Raw genomic sequence first — 21,444 nt, 5'->3', positions numbered from 1 at the left:
GGCTTGTTTAGATGTTCTTTTGCATACTTCTGATGCTGAATTTTATGGTGAGGCTGCAGGAGAGGTTTTCTTCTGATGACTCTTCCATGAAGGTCATATTTGTGCAGGTGTCTCTGAACAGTAGAACAATGAACCACAAAGCTAGAGTCTGCTAAATCTTTCTGTAGGTCTTTTGAGGTCAAGCGGGGGTTCTGATTTGCCTCTCTAGCAATCGTAGGAACAGCTATCACTGAAATTTTGCTTTGTCTTCCGGACCTTATCTTGACCTTCACTGTTCCTGTTAACTGCCATTTCTTAATTACATTTCAAACTGAGGAAAGGGCAACTTGAAAACACTTTGCTATCTTCTTATAGCCTTCTCCTGCTTTGTGGGCCTCCATCATTTTCATTTTCAGAGTGCTAGGCAGCTGCTTAGAAGAACCCATGGATGCTGTTTTTTTGGCATAAAGTTAGAGGAGGCTTGGTTTTTACAAAGCTGGGAAATTTTCATCACCTGGCATTTCCTAACGATGGTAGTGAACAAGCCATAACCCTAACAGGCTAATTAAGGTCTGAAACCTTGGTCAAAATTATCAAAGCACACAAATCTCCAAGGGTGCCCAAACTTTTGCATAGGCCCATTTCCCTTATTGTAATTTTTTAAAATGAAAAAAAATGACAATATATATATATTTATTTGCCTAAAATACAACTGAAATATGTCATCTTTAACAATATGCCTTTTAGAGATCATTTCATCTTCAACTTGCTTAACTGTTCACAATAACAGTGATTTTGACCAGGGGTGCCCAAACTTTTACATGCCACTGTATAATCATCTACTGACTCCATGTGTGTGATCTTTAGGTTTTGTTAGGAAAAAAACATTAGCTCTTCAACACTTTAAAAAAAAAAAAAAAAACCCAAAAAAAACAAAAATGAAAAGGGAAAAAAATCATTTTCAAAAGAGCCATAGCAAGGAAAGTGAGTAAATATAGCCTAAGGTTTGGGCTACATAGAGAAATATAGCAAAAGCTTGAGTTGACTTTGTAGCCACCACAAAGTGTGAGCCGATTATCCCAATTAAAATTATCAATCTCATTCACAATTGTATGCAACCCTCTATAACATGATTACACTTACAGCTGAACTGAATTTGGTGCGGATGAGGCCTGGAGCAAGGCAGTTCACTCTGATGTTCAGATGTGTTAATTCTGGGGCAAGGGCCTTGGTTAGGCCAAGTAATGCTGTTTTACTGACACTGTAGGGACCCAGAGCCTGAGAAAAAAAAAAAAAAAAAAATCACACTTCATACACAAGAGCAGATGAGGAGGAACATCACATGTCCTAAAGATAACCCTTCAGAGATACAGTCAGAAGAGGTCCCCTGCAAAAGAACAATATATGTGCCCTTTGCAGACCCATATCTCATTATAATGCACCTGCTTTGGAAGTGGAAGTTGGCCCCCTTACCACTTACCCCCTTACCAATGGTATGTCTGCCCACACACACACCACACAAAGTGGATATAGAAAGTCTATACAACCGGGTTAAAATGCCAACTTTTGTCATGTCAAAAAATTATACCAAGAGGCATCATTTCAGAACTTTTTCCATGTTTAAAGATCACCCAAAATATGGACAAATCCATTGAGAAACAAACTGAAATAATTTTGATGTGGAAAATAAAGATAAAACTAAAATAATGTGGTTGCATAAGCGTGAACATCCTCTTATAATTGGAGAAGTGATTGTGTTCAGAATTAGCCAGTCACATTTAAACTGTTGGTAAATAGTAGTCAGTACACCGCTGCCATAATTTAATGTGATCCTGATTAACCCCATATAATGATTAGCTGTTCTAGTAGGATTTTCCTGACATTTTCTTAGTTGCCTTTTACAGCAAAAGCCATGGTCCTTAAACAGCTTACAACACAGCAAAAGGGATCATCACATTGTTGTAAGTTGTCAGTAAAGAGAAAGATAGAAAAAATGTTTCCAAAGCATTAGATTTATCATGAAACACTGAAGACAGTCATCAAGAGGTCGCTTAAATTTGGCACAACAGTAACATTACCTAGAACTAACGTCAAAAATTGATGAAAAGACAAGAAGAAAATTGGTCCAAGAGGTTGCCCAGAGGGGTAAAGCAACATTAAAGGAGCTGCAGGAAATTCTTGTAAGTACTAGTTGTGTCCTGCATGTGACAACAATCTCCAGTATTCTTCATATGTCTGGCCTGTGGGATGAAATGGCAAGACTGAAGACTTTTTTTGTAAAAAAAAAAATAATAATAATGTTTTGCCAAAACATAGATAATTTTCTTTGTAAAATATTATAACATATTAAAAAAGGCACATTACCCACATTTGCCAAAACTTCTATCAAGATTGCCAAAATCATGTGGGAAAACACAATATGGTCTAATGAGACCAAAATGCATGTTTAGCGCACAGCCAATACTGCGCATCACCAAAATACACCACGAAACATGGTGGAGGCAACATTATGCTTTGGGGCTGGATTTCGGCAGCTGGAACTGGGGCTTTAGTCAAGGTGGAGGGAATAGCAATTGCAAATATCAGTCAATTGTGAAACAAAATTTTCAGACTGCTGCTAAAAAGCTAAAGATGAAGATGAATTTCACCTTATGGCACGACAACGACCCTATACATACCTCTAAATCAATAGAAGAATTGCTTCACCAGAAGATCACAGTTTTGCAATAGCCTAGCCAGACCTCAATCCTACGGAAAATCTGTGTGTTGACCTGAAAAGGGCTGTACACAGGAGATGCCCTCACAATTTTGACAGATTTGGTGCACTAGCAGTGGCATAACTGCCCCAATGCAAAAGCTCCAAAGGGGCCCCTAACTATTGCAAGTCTTTAATATTATTGGTCTTTTCATATAGGCCAAACAGACTTTTGGGGCCCCCTAGGCTCCAGGGCCCAGGTACGACTGCAACCTCTGCACCTATTGTAGTTACGACCCTGTACACTAGTATAAAGAATAATGAGCAAAGATTTCCCATTCTAGATGTGCCATGATGATGGACTCCTACTTAAGAAGACTGAATGCTGTCAAATTCAAACAGTACTTCAACAAAAGTATTCGTTTAAGGGAGTGCATATTTATGCAACCACATGATTTTAGTGCTTTATTTTTCTTTTTACAAATGAAAACATTTCTGTTTTTCACTTGAATTAAAGGTGAAAAATGTTCTGAAATTATTTTTTTTCACATGACAAAAACATGCCATTTTAACAGGGGTGTTCAGATGTCACCAGCTTTGAGACCTTCACACTCCAGAAATGGTGGTTGTTTTTTTCCTTGTATGTACAGATACGTAGAGATAGATAGATAGATAGATAGATAGATAGATAGATAGATAGATAGATAGATAATAGATAGATCTCTACACAAGAGAAAAAAAAAGACCATACTGGAGTGTAAAGGTCTTAAAAAACATTTGCTTACTCTCCTGCCTCCCTCCCTATCCACTTCTCTGTTGTGTTGTTAAAACAATTAAAACAAATGGAACAAGGAAAAAACATTTATATAGTACTTTATTTAAAACAATTAAATGGAACCTGTCATGAGGATTTTATACCTCAAACTAATGGCATATATGTACAGGCAATTATGCCTGCGACACAGGTTGTCCAATCCAGGGTCACTCTGTGCTGCCGCTACATCGCAGCGTAATGCAGATGAATAGGATCGCATTGTGATTCCTAGGACACCACGACAGCGTCAAGTATCTTGCAAAAAGCCGGCACTAGTTGGATTTTTTTCAACTTTCTGGTCGCGATCACATTCTGTTATATAGCAGCAGCACAACGTGACCAATGGCCATTTGAATCTGGGAATTAATAACCCAATATACAGCAGGTGAAATAAGTATTGACACCTCACTGGTTTTACCCATCATGAGATGTTTCTTATGTGACACTTTGGTAATGAGACACCTTTTTATAGGCCATCACTTGAATCCGCTGATATTATTTTTCACTAAGTGACAGGATTGCTTTCTAATATCTGATAGTTTTCAGCTGGTGTCATGACTTTCCATTGCTTTTTGCACCTCTCTTTCTTCATGTGTTCAGTACTTTTTCCCGGTGTCATTTCTCATTATTACACATAATTTATGGACATCTATGGTTTGATTTCTTTGTCTGTGTGGATTGGATGGGTTGTTAGCGACATCTGGTGAGAAGTTCATGTCAATAGCACCTTTAGAAATAGATTTACTTATGAAATTGGTGACATGTTCCATACTTATTTAACCCGCTGTATGCTGCTAAGTTGGGGGAAACTGTGCACAGCAATGTAGCAGATCAAAGTAAATCACGCCAAACAAGTAGCCTCCTGTCCTGTGGCCCTCGTTCGTGGCTGCTTTGTTTTCAATGATTTAAAATAGTATATTATATTAATGTTTTTGAGACCTTGTCTTTTTTGGACACAATATATATTCCAGTTTTTGGTGTAGTCTTCAGAGTCCACCACGGTTTCCTTGCATGCACTATTTTTTTACTTAGCTTTTGACACAGTTTTTTGGAAACAGCTCTAGGGCTCATTCAGAAATCAGATTTTTGCGTATAAGTGCTATTCGGGATTTTCACAGATAGCACTTGTACCTATAATAGTCCATGGGGCCATTCATATGTCCATGATTTTTCGAAGACTGAGAAGTCAGCGCGTAAAATCATGGAGACATGTCCAATTTTGATCCAAAGGTGGGATCAAAATCTGCAATACAAGTCAATGGGTCCGTGAAAAAAATTGGACTGTACTCAGATGACATACGAGTGCAGTCTGATTTTCACGGACTGTCAGAATGGAGACGGTGGAGAATTTTTTTTTTTTTAATTTTTTCACGTATGAGAAAATCAGAAGACACTTGTACCACACTATGATCAAACTCGGATCAGAGTCTGATCAGAATCATCAGTCTGATTTTCTTGTACGCAAGAAAATCGGACGTAGACTGATTAAAAATAATAGAGGAAGTGCAAGGGAAGGACTATATGGGGCCAATTTATCAAGCCCTTCTCACCAGAAAACTCGCTTAGAACACTACTAAATTTTATGCATTGAGTAAGTTGCACAAATTTTTTTATTTTTGTGCAATTCCACCCTATATATTTTTTTTATCAGATCCACTTCTGACTTTGGCTCAGAACTGCATCATTAGTTCTAGCATATGTGATTTCAGATGCAGTAAGAACATTGAAAAGAATATTTACTTACAGGAAAAGGGATGAACCCTCCAATAGATGAGACAATCACAATACTACCACCTCTGTGGAAACAAAACACAGTAATGCTGTAGTGCCAGGTAAGCAGTAATCCATATTGTTACTGGTTGAATGGTAGCGGTCCCCACAGACAAACCCATCACCTTAAGGCTGAGTTCACACGATGAGTTTTTAATGCGTTTCCGCGGCGTTTTTGCAGTTGCGGAAACGCATGAAAAACGCATGGTAGAAGGGCCGCAATGTTCCCCAATTGAAATCCGCATGTGCTGTGCCCATGATGCGGATTTTTCCGCAGCGTAAACGCTGCGCTCAAAAATCCGCAGCATGTCAATTAATTTTGCGTAAATGCGGCGTTTTCGCCACCATTGACTTGCATTAGAATGCGGCAATTCCGCAAGACTGCATTTGTACTTGCGCTATTGGCGCGTTCTAATGTGCGGATGGTACCCGGGTGTGGAGGAGAGGAGAGTCTCATCCACACCCAGGTACCATTAAAAAAGCTGTAAAAAAAAGAATAAAATAAAAAATAAATGTATATTTACCTTTTGTCGGCCCACGCACCGCTCCTGCTTGGTTCCCGGCACTTAGCAGTGAGTTGAAGGACCTGCGCTGACGTCAGAGTCATGTGACGGGTCACGTGACGCTGACGTCGGCAGGTCTTTCATGGATTTATATAGTGTGACCTAGTTGTCAAGCACTTTCCAAGTGATGCTAAAATCGCCTGGAAAGCGCTTGTCAATCCACATGCGGAAACGCATGTGGAAACACATGTGAATCCGCATTTATTCTGCAGGAAAAACGCATGCACAATCTGCATGCGTTTTTTCTGCCAGGGAGATGCAGAAATGATGCAGAAATTTTCTGCTTAATTTCTGCATCGTGTGCACATACCCTAAAGTTTCATTGAAATCCAGAGGCATAAACTTATATCCCCTGGGCCCCAATGCAAAGACTGCAACACGGCTCCCACCTACCCAGTACCATTTATAATACTGGTTTTGTCTTCATGCAGTGACAGACCCAAAGTCTCTGCTGTGATCCTCGCTGATCTTTTAAATACCACAATGAAAATATACAGTGTTTTATCAACAGATTGAACATTATTTTAGAATAACTGATAGCTACTTTAGTATGTTAGTTATTCATCTTAGTTAAAACAAGTCATAAGCCCCGATTCATCAAGTGGCTTTGCCAAATTTCTGGCATTAAATACTTTTAAAAGTTGCAAAACTTTTGCATCTCAAAATTGAGCAAAAACGTTACAACTTCTTTCGTTTTCACTCCTATCTGGGCCCGAACAGCAAAAGTGGGCAGATCAAGGGCAGGACAGGACATGGAAAAGTCGTACAACAATTTTTTCAAAAGTTACGATACTTTAATGACGAAACCTAAAATAAAAACAAAATGAGCAAATACCCTGCAATAAATAAATAAATAGGAAAAGTGCATAAAAAAAAAGGCAAAAGCCAGCCGACAAAGTCATGGTGACCCTATTCGGGTAGTATTAAAACCTTACTATATGTCAAATGACGTAAGTGTGAATAAGGACCAAGTGGGATCCCGACTAATTGACACCCAGCCATGGGAAGCTATATAAACGTAATGTTCAGCTAAAAGAAAAAGGGAGGCCACAACCTTGTGTGCACAGAGTGCAAGCACGTTTCATGTATACCAACTTATATTCCAGTTCATCTCTTTAGGCTTTTGCACTCGGTGCATGCAAGGGCATGGCCTCCCTTTTCTTTGAGCTGGACATTACATTTAGCTCACCGTGGCTGGGTGTCCATTAGTCGGGGTCTCGGTCCTGCTCGGCCTTTATTCACATTTACTTCATTTGACATATAGTAAGGTTTTAATTCTAGAGGTTAGAACCATCCCGAATAGGGTCACCTTGACACTGTGGGATTGCTTTCACGTTTTCTTAATGAAAATTATGTTAACCAAGTACCCTATGTTATTTTCATGCACTATTGCTATCTATTTATTTACTGTTGGGTATTTGCTTACTATGTTTTTATCTTAGGTTTTGTCTGACTAGTGGCCAGTGTGAACATGCGCCTACAGGCTGCATGCATTCCAACTTATATTACAGTTCATCTCTTTAGGTTTTTGATACTTTAGTAGCGTAACTTATACCAGAAAATTACTTGAGTCTCTGACTGAAGTAACAATTCTGGTGAGGCCAATGACAAGATGGTGTGAGCCGCTTAATGAGTTAAGTGCACCTTACTCCCGCACATCCATCAATAAGACTGGCGTACGAAACGCCAGTCTTAATGAATTGGGCCCATTGTCCAGAAAATGTAGAATGTGCAAGATAACTCATCTAGTAAAAGAAAATCCCTGTTCATACCCTCTAATTCTCACCCTCTTTCCTGCATTTTGGGCACCACAAGCTTCACCAAAAGGAATGTTGCTTTAACATTAATGTCCAGAATCTGAAGAAAAAATAATGAGCAAAGTGACTTTGTGCGTAATATGGGTATCTAAAAACTTTACTATCTTAGGCATTTAAAGCTGATCCATTACCACATTTCACAATACAAACTGCAAACATTTTTGGAGGGGTCACTACTTAATAACCCCTTTTGAATTACCTTTAGATGGTGAGAAGATAAAAGATACTCTCCTACAGGACTGGCACCACTCCTCTACTCAGCACTGTGTTCCAGGGTTGTAGCCAATCATTGGCCACCGATTGGCTGCAGTGGTCACATAAAGCCCATTTGGATATTGATTATTGAAGAACATTAGGAGAGAGTGTTGAATATGAAGGAGCAGCATTTGTCCAAGAGATGAGTTTGTTTTTGTTTTTTTTTTAATTTTTCCACCACCCTGTGTCCATTCAAATGGGGATGTTAAGTAGTGGACAACCCTTTTAAATAGATCTCTTAGACCAGATGAGGCTAAAAATCCAATTTAAAATGGCTGTATGAATTTTAAAGTTTTTCTGCCTCATACTCAAATAAAGATTTTATGAGTAAAAATCTATCGCTTAACATACAGACACAAATTTACATGTTGGTATACCAAACTCATCAGGTCTGAGTGATCCGTATGATAATGTATACAGTTTTTGTTGTGAAATCTGGAGACCTCTCCCCTTCAAAGGGAAAGTTTCATATGAAAAAATGCTATTGACCTGCAGATATGGGGTTAAACTGCAGGTTAAAGCTGTGTGCCCACTATGCGTTTTTTAAGCGTTTCCGCAGTGGCAATTCTGCTGTAGAAACGCTTAAAAAACGCTTGGTAGAAGGTCTGCCATGTTCCCCAATGATAATCCGCATGTGCTGTGCACATGCTGCGGAAATTTCCGCTGCGGATTATCATTGCAGAAAAAAACGCAGCATTACCAATTATTTTGCGGAAGCGCTGCGTTTTCGCCGCCATTGACTTGCATTGGAACGCATGGAATCCGCATCACTGCATCTGCACATGTGGAATCCATGCGTGTCAATGTGCGGATGGTACCCGGGTTTGGAGAAGAAGAGACTCTCCTCCGGACCTGGGTACCATAGAACCTGTAAAAAAAAAAGAATAATAAAATAAAAAATATACATTACACTTACCTTCCGATGGCCCCCGGTGTCTTTATCCGATGCGTCCTGGCTTGCCGGCAGCTCGCAGTGGACTCAAGGACCTGCCATGACGTCATTTAGTCATGTGACGGGTCACGCGACCGCTGACGTCGGCAGGTCCTTTAGTGTACCGCGAGCTGCCGGCAAGCCAGGATGCATCGGATAAAGACTCCATCGGAAGGCAAGTATAATAAAAATATCTATTTTTTACCATTCTTTCGGTCACACTATATAAATCCATGCCGTTTGCATGGATTTATATAGTGTGACCAAGTTGACAAGCACTTTCCAAGTGATGCTAAAATCGCTTGGAAAGCGCTTGTCAACCCGCATGCGGAAATGCATGTGAAGAACACTTCACATCCGCTTGTCCCTGGCAGGAAAAACGCATGTACAATCCGCATGTATAATCCACATGTACAATCCGCATGTATAATCCACATGTACAATCCGCATGCGTTTTTTCTGCCAGGGAGATGCAGAAACGTTCAGGAAAAAATCTGGAGCATTTCTGCATCGTGGGAACATAGCCTAATAGTGTTCTGAATCTGCCTGGCACCCGCACTGAGAGCCCAGCTGCCAGGAGCAAATGAATTTTATTCCTCCCGGCAGCATTCAGTCATAGTGATGGTGCTGGTGTGGGTTCAGTAGCCGCTCAGTGTATATAGAGCAGCAGCTGTACCCGCACCCCCAGCACGGACTGCCAGCCCTAATGCTGAGAGAGCTGTTAGCTAATTCAGGGGGCACTGCCCCCATGACTGAAAACAGAACGCTGCCGAGAGGAATAAAGTTCATTTTCTCTTGGCAGTGGGGCTCTCAGTGTGGGAGCTGGGCAGGTTCTGAACGCTATTAACCTGCAGATTAATCCAATATCTTCAAGTTAATAGTGTTTTTTCGCATGACAGGTTCCCTTTAAGTAATGTTGTAATTTTACGACTTGTAGCAAGTACTGATCAGGTAAGTGCAGGAGCATGTGATTGTCAGAGTTTCTCTATTTAATTGGATTAAGGCCAGGATCGCACAGCCATCGATTCTCTCATGGGAGAGAATAGGGCCGATACTGTCATTTGCATAATCAGTTCACTGTACTCCAATTCTCTCACATGAAAGAATAACAGCACAGGTGCTGAAGAGACGGAGAAAGTAATTTCTCCATCTTCTCCATTGCCGATGTCCGCTGTAATCAGATTGCACTCGGATAAAATCCGACTGCAGTCCGATGTTTCACACGCACCCATAGACTTGTATGGGTGTGTGCAATCCGATTCTCGGAGACACTGGCAGCATGCTGTGATTGTTTTCTTATGCCGAATCGGTATGAGAAAATAATTGCAGATCTGCACTGTCCCATAGTATCACATTGGACCGAGTGCTATCCGATAAAACATCCGATAGCACTCAGCTGTGTCATGTGAGCGAGCCCTAAAAGAAACGGGTAAAAGTTCACACAACCAATTATTTGTATGTTTTTTACTGTTCCATTAAGACTTTTATTAATACTTCTGGCATCTGTCCAGTTATACCGTAATTTTAGACTATCGAATGACACATTACTTTGGTAGAAAGTTGGACTTTTACTGAATAAACATTGATCACATTCACTTTTTCTAATAATGAAAACTAAAACATTTCTGATTTTTATCAAACATTATCAAAGTTAATAAATTTGCAAAGCAAAATGTCCAAATCTCTTGGACATTCACCCAAAGTAGCATGTGGCCGGTGACAAGAAATACTCATAGTCTGCTGTGTGTCTGATACTGCAGCTCAGCCCTAAAATGTTGTTTCTAATCTAAGACCACCCCTTTAAGGTTTGGGCCATATGAGTATTTCATGGTAAAATCACAATAACTACAACCCAACTTCATTGTTTTGCTTATTCCCAACAAGGACACGGAGTTTACAGTTGTCCCATGATTTTACAGCAACCAAATGCCACCATGTAACTGGGACCTAAGCCCACCATACACGTTGGATGGCCATGGGCTGAATGATGGTTCGGACGGAGCCATCCCCGACAGCCCTGATAAACACGAGTGCTCTTTCAGCCGAGAGCTCCTGTGTTCTCTACGACAAACATCCGTAGCAGCGGCTTATCTCTGGGAGACAATACGATAGCAGTCCAAAATCAGACGTGACGGATCAATAATACCCCTGATCATTTATAGTCCGGGGGTCACATACACATTCAACTGTCGATATCAGTGGGTTCAATCAACGTTAGTTTAATGTGTATGTGGGACTTAAAGCAACATAATCTAATAAGTTATTTTTTTCATTCCCTCATTACCCAAGATGGGAAAAGTAGTATTTTTCAAGGACTGGGCACTCACCCCAAAATAATGGCTGTATATACCAGTAATTCACTAAAATGTAATTAAAGTATGGCACTACAGTGAAAAATAGTGTTATATACCTTTTCCCACACTTCATCTGTAGAGTCCAAAATGTTCCCAAAAAAGGGGTTAACAGCAGCATTAGAAACAAGGATATCAACGCCTCCAAATCTCTGAACAGCCTAGAACATAGTTGTCAGATGAAAAGTAGACATTAGAAGAAAGCAACTATTTTAATACTCAATTTTCTTCCAAAAGATAACATAAAAGTTTGTGAATAAACCTACGAATGACATCACTTCCTAATATACTACCAAGCAAGTAAGCAAAAAGGACAAGGGGGTATAAGTGAATGGGAAAATAAACTTTAAAGTGGTTGTCAATGTCTGGGAAAAATTTTTCTTTTTACATCAATTCATGTATTTGGGGCTAAAAATGATGAGAGGAGCTCAGTGAAAGAGATAAAAGTTAGAAACTTTCCCTTTGGGCCGTTAGAATGAGCTCACTGTCAGATTCACAGTTAACTCATTCTACAGTTAGCAATAGGTGCAAATTTTTTAAGGAAATTACAAAAATTATTTTTAGCCAAAAAATACATGCATTTAAAGGGAACCTGTCGCCAGAAGAATGCTATTTACCTGCAGATATGGGGTTAATCTGCAGGTTAATAACGTTATGAACCGGCCCGGCGCCTGCACTTAGCCGAATGCTGCGGAGAATAAATGAACTTTATTCCTCCCACAGCGTTCCAGTTTCAGTCACGGAGGCGGCACGGGCGGGTATTCAGTCACTGCTCTGAGTATAGAGAGCGGAGGCTGTAACCGCGCCCCCGGCCCTGACGGACAGCCAGCCCCAGAGCAGAAGGAGTGTCAGTTACCAACCAGCCGAGCAGGTTAGCAACGCTATCAACCTACGGAATAACCCCATATCTGCAGGATAATAATGTTTTTCTGGTGACAGGTTCCCTTTAAGTACTAAAAATTTTATCCCCAAAAGGCAACAACCCCTTAAACAATCAGGGCCAATGCAATGCCAAGGTAAAAAGGATTATGAGGAGTATTAATGAGCACATAAAAAACGTAGCGATAATAGAAATCAACTTCCACACCACACATCTTTATCTTTTTGGGAACTTATTATAAGAAAGGCATAGCTGAATTGCAGTGGGTACAGTGGGCGACAAAAATAATAACTGCACGGAGACTGTGAATTTGGAGAACACACTGCTTGGGGATTACGTCATTGTCTAAATATACCAAAGGCTAAAACAGAACTATTAAATGTTTCATTTTATTTTTTTCTTCATATGAAGGCCTGTAGCCATGACAAGGAACTATCCACCTTGTAGGCTTCTTATAGGGAAAATCTCTCAAAAATGACCTATTCCTGCAGAGTTGTGTCAGAATAACACTATCACATACTCACTGTATTCACTAGTTTTACTCTGTCCTCATTCTTCCCCACATGGCACACCGTTCCTTCTACATCCAATCCCTCCTTTCGGAGCTCTTCAACCGCGCGGTCCACATTTTCTTGTTTTCGACTGCTGACAAGAACTCGTGCACCATCTTGAGCAAGTCGTCGTGCAATAGCTAAGCCGATCCTGTAACAGCATTTGACAATATGTAACTCATTAATATACAGTGTAAAGTGCTATCACACCATGCTGGTAAAAGGAATGGCGTACCAAGCAAGGATGCTTATTTCAATGTTTCTTTCATCATGCCCAACTCTCATTTTTTTACAATATGGCCTATTCTCGAAGACTTTTAAGGGGTGGTCCGACATATAAATTAATTTTCATCTTAAATCCCTATCTATTTAATGCCATAATCTACATTATTTGTTAACATATTTTAATTAAAAATACCCTATCCTTCCCTAACTACACTATCTAACTGCTCCCCCCCCCCACACTTCCTTTTTGATGACTATTCCTTTGAGAATCCCATTGCATGTTGGGATACTCAAACAAAACATCATCCTCTGCTCCTTTCCTGAAACGAAGTGTCAGTGACACTCATGTCAGGGGCTGGGCTAGTCCCTGCGTGATGTGCACAATGACAGTGCACTCTGTTGTTGGCTTAGATCAGCAGTAACGAGCTGGCAGGAGAGCGCACTGTCAGAATACCCGGCACGCCAGATATTCCTACAGCTTGCACTGACAGTGTGCTCTCCTGCCAGCTCGTTACTTCTGTGCTTTGCTCTGGGGAGCGGATATGGCTACAATGAAGAACTTCACAACATACGCATGGTGCATCCCATTCATCCTCCCTCACATCAACTGCGCTCCAAAATATTGACCAAAAGCATGATCTACAAGTGGGCATGGCTTCCTCTAAAAAAAATATGCTGCAGAGCCAGATTGCAGATTCTCCCTGAATGCAGGTTCCAGAAGTTATCTCATGAGGAATTTTTATTTTTTTTTATTTTTAACACAGACACTTTCTGCACAGTCATGAACTTGTGGTTCAATACGTTATTTTCCCTATCAAGTTTATAGTATTTGAAGGGAATCTGTCACCAGGTTTTTGGTATGAAATCTGAGAGCAGCATGATGCAGGGGAAGAGACCTGATAACCAGTCTGTGCTTTGCGGTTTGAATACAGTGTTTTTCAGCAAGACATTATCACTACAGGACAAGATGCTCAGCATTTTGAACTTTACTAAACCTGCAACGGAGGAAACTGGGATTTTTTTTTTACTGACATATTGCTGGAATCAGGGTCTCAAATACCTACATCATGCTGCTGTCAGATCACGTAGTAAAAATCTGCAGACAGAATCCCTTTAAGGGTAACAATATGCAAATCTGCACTACTGTGCATTTACATGACATATTTTAGAGTCTGCTGGAGAAATGACAAGCCACGATGAAATATGGAATGTTGGTTTATTGTCAACGCGTTTCAGAGTCACTCCAACTCCTTCTTCAGGACACCCACAAATGGTTGTCCTTTCATTTGTGATTGTCCTGAAGGAGGAGCCAGAGTGACTCTGAAACCCGTTGACAATAAACCAACATTCCATATTTCATGGTGGATTGTAATTTCTCCAGCAGCGCAGGATACTACCATCGCCCGTGGCATAGTTCATATACAATTCTCTGCAGCTGGAATTTATGAATTTTTGTGTTTGTGTCTTACACAACCCAATAAGGTGAGCATAATTATCTATTGATCCATCTTCACTACTTGGATAAGACCCTATTGCACTTTTGCATTTTTATCTAGCTAAAGTGCTTTACTCAGGAGACAATAGTAATGAAAACACTGAGCACCCTAACAATCAGGTGATGACAGAATTTTCCTTCTGCTACACGCTCAGTCGCCATATTCTACAGGGCCCAACTTACCGCTTTCTAAGGCTATGTTCACACCGAGCATTTTTGCAGCGTTTTTTTAATGCAAATTTTCAACTGCGTTTTACAGTACCAACACAGTCTGAGATTTCAGAAATCTCATGCACACACCTTGGTTTTTTTTCCTAACTGCTTTGTCAAAGAGCTACGTTTTTGCAAAATGCAGCATGTCACTTTCAGCATTTTTGCAGCCTTTTTCACACATTGAGCAGTGCAAAAATGCCACAAAGACGCAGCAAAAAATGCAGGCATCAGGTTATTTTTTTATGCACTAAACTTTATCAGCATGCCCGAGAGACAAATGTACCCTGACAAAAACGCAGCAAAAACTAATCAAAACCTGCTTTTTTAGCCAAGAGAGCAGGTTTTGCCTGCAGAAAAAAAAAGCTGTAAAAACGCAACATGTGAATATAGCCTAAAGCTTCAGTCTGGAAGAATGTGCAGAAGGCGCTGTTAACACCCCTGAAGAAATTCCTTTAGGGGCATGGTGTGGATGCCCCTATCTAAAATGTAACTGACAAATGTACAACTGGGCAATCACACAACTAAATATGTGCAAAAAAGATGCATTACCCGTCTGATGATGCAGTCACCAAAGCCACTTTGCCGTCAAGTTTCCTGGGAGTGTGTATTCCCCTAACATGCTGCATTATGTAAGGTCCTCTACCACCGGGCGACAGGGCGAGCAAGCGCTGGAAGGACAAGCGAAACATGGAAGACAGGATTGGACTGTGCACCTGGAGGACAGAAGGGAGGATAGGATAAAAGCTCAAAGTGCACAACAGTATCTAGATGGACAAAGCAGATATATTTAACCCTTCAAGTGTGATCTAGTGCCATGGAGAAAAGGTTTAAGAAATTCTAGAGATATATTTTACTAACAATTATCTTGAAATATAGATCACTGTAAAATACATGTGACCACCATCCATTGATATTTCATTCCAATTAAACTGAATTAGCACAGGTTTCATTATTTTTTTCTCCATTTCCTAAAAACTGCAGGCTGAAGTTTTAACACTAGATGTGCACTGGGGGGGTGTCAATAAATGGACCAGCCCCCAGTGTACTTACACCCTGATTTGCATATGACAGCTACACTGGATTTTTCACAACTGTTAAATCAGATGTTTGCAAAAAAGGTTTTTTGTTTTTTTTTTAATTTGGGGACAGTGGACTACACGACCACATGTAACATTATGCCGACCGGTTCCCTTTAACAACATGTAGAGATATCTTTTACAGCAAACACATGGAACATTTGAAAGAATAGTCTAAAGATGGTCATAGACTTCCACAAAAGGATTTTCTAGGCATGGCCTGTGCAGTGGTCACTATGCAGGGGGGGAGAGGAGGTGAGTTATAGTTGTGTTATATGTAGATGTTACCTGTCATTGTAAACCCGCCTGAATCTATAATGAGATGACTGCTGAAAAGTAATCTAAGGCTATGTGCCCGCGCTGCGGAAATGAAGCAGAAATTTTCTGCTTCATTTCTGCATGTCCTCTCCCGGATAAACGCATGCGGAATTACGTTACTCGTGCTACCTGTGGGCAGCCTGCATGGCCTAAATGTGGTACCATGGTCTAAAGAGTCTCCGTCTTCCATCAAGCACATATGAGACATTATTGTTTGGCAGTTGAAAAGGGAGCTGCCAGCAGTGGATCTTGATGATTTATGTGCCCAAGTGCATTCAGCGTGGCAGAACATTCCTTAGGTAACCATTAATAGTAATTATTGATAGCATTCCAAAGCGTGTAAGCGCATGTATTTCTGCACATGACGTTCATCCTCAATACTGAAGGAATCGAGATGTTTGGAAAATGTTGTTTCCATTTTTTCATCATTTGCATATCATTAACATGTATCAATCTTGCAATTTCCATAATTTCAAGAGTTTTCCTTCTTGGCGTTGCAATTTCAATGTTGAGGAGTGAATATAGTGACATGAGAAATAAAATCATCAAAAATACATATATAGATATCTATCTATCTATCTATATATATATATATTAATTTAAACTGTAGGTTATTTTCGGACGACACATTCCCTTTAAAGCCATGTTTAGAAGTAATGGAATTAGCCCAATTTTCTTGTGCAAAGCCCACAGCTATGTGTACAGTACTGTATATATGTGGGTTCTCCAAAGCTATCCCCATGTAGCAAAAACACTCTGCACAGAAATACAAGCATGCTGTGGTTTTATTAATGTATTGAATAACAAATGCAGCGAATATGCAACACAATATGCTGTAAAATCCACATGTAAAAAAATTTCTGAAGCCTAAAAACTAAATTTTTTTAGCACAAATGATATCATTGTTGTAAATGTATTAGGGTGAATTCACAAGGCCAGGTAAACTGCAAAAAAAAAAAAAAGAAGAGGTGTATGCTTGGACCCCCATTATCCTACTATTGTGATCTGTATAAAATCAGAGCCATACAGAGAGGCACCACTAGAGTATAGATGTCGACACATGCTACATCATTAGTCTATACTGTAGAGACTTATATAAGGTCCGATTTGGTAGATGGATATGTGGCGCCCCTGAGGGTTCGGTCGCCACAGAGGTATTGCACTTCATCCAGAGGTGTGGTATCTCACTCTCAGTTAAGGAAGGAGTATGGCTCAGGACCCTAACACTACATCCACTACACCACATTTCCGGGGGACAGGGCGACAATGCTCCTAAGGGAGAGCACAACTGTCCCTGATCCCTGGCTGGAGTGGGGAGGAACCACTTAGAGAGGGGGAACTAGGTAGTGGATGGGTGGAGAACATAGATCATGGGAGCACTGAGTAGGAGGTATAAAAGCAAGGAACCATCTTGGTTCAGAGAGTGGAGAGTCAGTTAGTGAGTAGTGGTGAGGAGAGGTGTCAGGAGCAATGGCTCTGTACGGGCTCTGCTCCACAGGCAGGCCTGCCAAGAGGCCTGAGCCTGAAGGAGAGGAAAGAGGGAGCAAGAAGGCTCCAGGAAAGGAACAGAAGGGACCCCAGGGGTACGGGCCGTGCAGCTGCCACCCGTACGCCCGCCGCTGCCAGGAGGTAGGGGGGGGTCAGGCCAGAAGAAAGGGAACCGGATCCCTCAACCAGCAGAGACTACAGGGCTCAACTGGAAACCGGAGGCTGCAGCACGTTAAGTCAGCAGGCCGCCCACACCAGCCATCAGGAAGGTAGCCACATAGGGCCAGGGGACGGAACACACGTCGCCCGCCAAGGCCCGAGGACACTGGACAGAGGTGCCGCTAGGTGTGAGGTACAAGGAGAGAGGCCAGAGAAAGGTACACAGAACGGGGTCCTGAAAAGTACTCTGGAGATACCTGAGAGTGGACTGAGCCCCTCACTGAGTACGCACAGCACGACGTGGGAAGTTATGATCTGCAGTGTAACTTGGAAACTAATAACAGTGAGTAAAGACTCTGGGACTGCATCATCTTGTCTCCGTGTTTCTTACTGCGCCAGCACTCACTGCACTGGGACGCCCCGCACAACCACCATCATTCACCTGCGCTGCTCTGAAGCTACACTCTTCCTGTGGGGAGTTATACTACACTTGCTGCACATATCACCAGCTTCAGTGGACTGCTCCGCAGCGGCGGCTCTCCATGACCGCAATCCACAGGTGGCGTAGTCGGACTATATAACCTATACCCAGACTGACACTGGTTTGACCGCCCTGGGTCACAGACCGGGTCGCCGCTACGGTGACTACTACCCCCAGCATTTACAAGGCCCGGCTCCGGGTACCCCCACGGCCCAGGGGGCACGTCAGATACACCTGCACAACCTCCTTAGGCCACGGCCTCACTATCAGTATTCGATCAGTATTTTTTCCTCAGGAGTGGGTGGTAAATGGAGAATTGGTGACTTGTTTCTATTATACCTTTTCTCTGATTGTTCCTCACCTGGTTTTGACTCCTAAAAAAAAATACTGACCAAATACTGATAGTGGGGCAGTGGCCTAAAAACTGAAATCTGATTTATTCCAATGGGGAACGAGGAAACTAGCTAAGGTCTCATTCAGACGAGCGTATAATATGGACATGTTCCGTCTAAGTGAAGATTAGACAGCACACACATCAATGTTATTCTATAGTGCTGTTCAGATGACAGGTTTTTTCACATGGACCAAGTGTAAAAAAAACAAACAACCTGCAGCATGCACTATTCTCCGACGAGTGTCAGATGACATTCACCCATTTAAGTCTAAGAATGTGCAAAGAAATCAGATCCCACACAGAACATCCATTTGGCATCTAATGTTTACAGCTATATTGCCATTATTAATTATATTTGATCATGTACATTTTTTATGTAAATGTAGGAAAATGGACACAGGAATGGTAATATTGATGAAAAATATCAGTTTTCAGGATGACCCTGAGGATTTTTCATGCGCTCATCTGTCCCCGGCCTAGGCTATGTGCACACTGTGCATTTTTGATGCGTTTTCGCTGCGTTTTTTCCATGCGGAAATGCACCAACAACGCAAGGTAATCCGTCTGCCAGCTAATGCAATGACAATCCTGAAACAGGGTAATGACTGAGGGGTTTTGGGGGTGCAGCTTTGTAGACTAGAACTAAACGCAAACTCTTATCGTCATAAACAATATAACAATAAATCACCCCGCTGTGTGAACTCCGTTCCAGATATGTATTTGAGCCCTATATACAACAGATTTTAAGAAAAGCGTATCTGCTATTATGCCAGGCGACATGCAACAGCCCCAAGTCATTCTCCAGCCCCTCTGCAATTACTCCATTCACTGTAGATGAAGGTTATAGGCAACAAACAAACCTGCAGCTAAACCGTGCCCACCAGTACTGTGTCCTCACGGAACTCTGCTCTTCTCTTTCCTGTGCTGGGCAGCTCCTCCCTCTGCAGGCCTCTGTCTCCCTCTGCTGGCCAACAGCGCTCACTGTTTGTTCGGTAAACGCGCCTCCTGCTTATTGCTTATGGCCTGACGGGCAACCTGTCACATTAAAGGGAGTCTGCCAGTCCAAACACACAGTATAAACTAAGCACACAGTCTTGTAGGGGATAAAGCGCCTGGAAAAATTGCACTTCAGTGTTATAATAGTTGTCTCCGTTCTGCAGAAACTGAAGTTTAATCAAATACGCTAAGGCAATGTGCACATGTGGACTAGTTAATGAGGTTTTTTTACCTCAGTATTTGTAAGCCAGAACCGGGAGTGGGTGATAAATACAGAAGTGGTGACTTGTTTCTATTATACTTTCCCTCTGATTGTTCTACTCCTGATTTTGGCTTACAAATACTGAGGTAAAGTGCTGACTAAATACTGAGTGTGTGAACGCGGACTAATTAGGCTGCTCAGTGCACACTTGGCAAGACCACGAGACTCAGTGCACCGTCCCACCCAAGCCTGCACTGGCTATCTAGCAATTCTGGCAAATTCCAGCTGGGCTGGTCCGACCGACACCAGCAGCACTTGTCTCGCAGGGGGAAGACTACTTTTTCCCTATGCGACAGCTGCTGATGGGGTCCTAATATTTATTAAACATTGGTGGTGCAGGGTATTAAAGATGGCAGCGCCTGAGGAGAGTGTCAGTCCTCAGACGCTGCTCATCTAGTGCTGCTGCCGCCGCAGTGCCTGTGTCACCATGGACGCCCTGATGGAGGAGCTGCGCCGCAAGATTGGGGAGGAAGGTGCCCTGTCGTGGATCCATCGATGCCTGGACCAGGATGAGGGAGATGTGCCGCCCGCAGACTGAACAGAGAACAGGAAGCACTGGAGGAGGCATCACCGACGCTGAGCCGGAAGCCCTGATAACGTCATCCGGCGGCGCGGTCCTGTGCGCCGGAGCAAGAGGAGTAGAGTGGTATACTCTCCATCCCCAGTGAGGGCCCACGGGACACCAGGGAGGAGGCGAGGACGCAGGGGTGCCGCTGATGTCACCCCACACACAAGGACCAAGCTGGCCTCAGTTGACCACCGGCTGGAGGAAGCCGTTGCTGGTCCTGAGGTTGACGGTCCGGCAAGCTGGAGAGCCCGCAGATAACGAGGTCTTCAGGTGTGAGGACAGTCAGGACGGGTCGCCTGAGGGCGGTGAGTATAGCCATCATGATACACTCTACACTCTGGAACAGTTGTCACATGTATTGTCCTTATTGAGGGACTTATTACAGCCCCCTGCTGTGCCTTCTAGGCCAGCTAGTCTGTCCTCCAGGGCCCCCGGGCGTAGCTGAGGTATGGAAGCACCTAGACCAGGGCCTGGGGGGCGAGAGGGGGGGAGCAGGAATCCATGTTAACTCCTGTAGCTTCAGGGGTTAAAGGGGTAGGGGAGGATTGTTATAAGGAAGCGTTAGTATGCACTGTCTCCCCTCTGGGTTATCACTTACCCATAACAGTAAAAAAATAAAAAAATAAAAAAAATTAGCGTAATGAATATTTGGATATCTTGTCTTTGCTGCCAGCTTCTAAGGACTTTTTGACTTTTTGTCCCGGCTGGAGAAAGATGATGATAGACGCAGACCGATTCCACGGTCTTTTAATAATTGGCTGCAAGCCTTTTGTATTTACGCCAGTGTTATGGGTGAGAGGTTTCCCAGCAAGTGTTCAGGGCTTTTCCAACATGTGGAAATAGTATTGGAAGCATACAAACATTTTGGTAATCTGAGCTGCTATTTCTATGATGAGAATTTTAGACAGAAACTATCGGTATACCCATCCCTTAGATGGGGGGCTAAGGATGTGGGTTTGTGGCTGAACCTTATGTTGCCCTCCAAACCTGCTAATGTTCAGCGCCAAATACTGGCTCAAACTTCAATGAGGAAAGGTACTTGCTTCGCTTTCAATGAAACACAGTGTAAATGGCCCAACACCTGCAAATACCAACACGAGTGCTCCTTTTGTGGAGGGTCACATCCTATGCAGGGGCGGACACAGACTGTAGTGGGCCCCTGT

The 21,444-nt window shown here is 42.2% G+C and overlaps 1 protein-coding gene across 4 annotated transcripts in view; it reads right to left on the bottom strand.

Moving 5' to 3' along the window:
• LOC141255258 (dehydrogenase/reductase SDR family member 4-like) overlaps positions 1–19,444 on the bottom strand; it is a 51,082-nt gene extending 31,638 nt beyond the window's left edge. For 3 of the 4 annotated variants that reach the window (XM_073671079.1, XM_073671080.1, XM_073671078.1), the window contains exons 1-7: positions 19,316–19,444; positions 15,089–15,252; positions 12,580–12,757; positions 11,235–11,336; positions 7,608–7,678; positions 5,233–5,284; positions 1,123–1,257 (exon numbers count right to left, since the gene is read on the bottom strand). In XM_073671079.1, the coding sequence (XP_073527180.1) occupies positions 1,123–1,257; positions 5,233–5,284; positions 7,608–7,678; positions 11,235–11,336; positions 12,580–12,757; positions 15,089–15,228 (678 nt within the window). In that variant the 5' untranslated portion in view covers positions 15,229–15,252; positions 19,316–19,444. The remainder of the gene's footprint in view (positions 1–1,122; positions 1,258–5,232; positions 5,285–7,607; positions 7,679–11,234; positions 11,337–12,579; positions 12,758–15,088; positions 15,253–19,315) is intronic. The other variant, XM_073671081.1, reaches the window with a different exon arrangement.
• Between the last annotated feature and the right edge of the window lie 2,000 nt (positions 19,445–21,444).

This window comes from Phyllobates terribilis, unplaced genomic scaffold (assembly GCF_046119375.1).
Source record: "Phyllobates terribilis strain yellow unplaced genomic scaffold, ASM4611937v1 Scaffold_1__5_contigs__length_1240528914, whole genome shotgun sequence".
Lineage (NCBI taxonomy): Eukaryota > Metazoa > Chordata > Amphibia > Anura > Dendrobatidae > Phyllobates > Phyllobates terribilis.
Note: the sequence above shows the minus strand (reverse complement) of the source record. Positions and strands in the feature narration are given on the sequence as shown.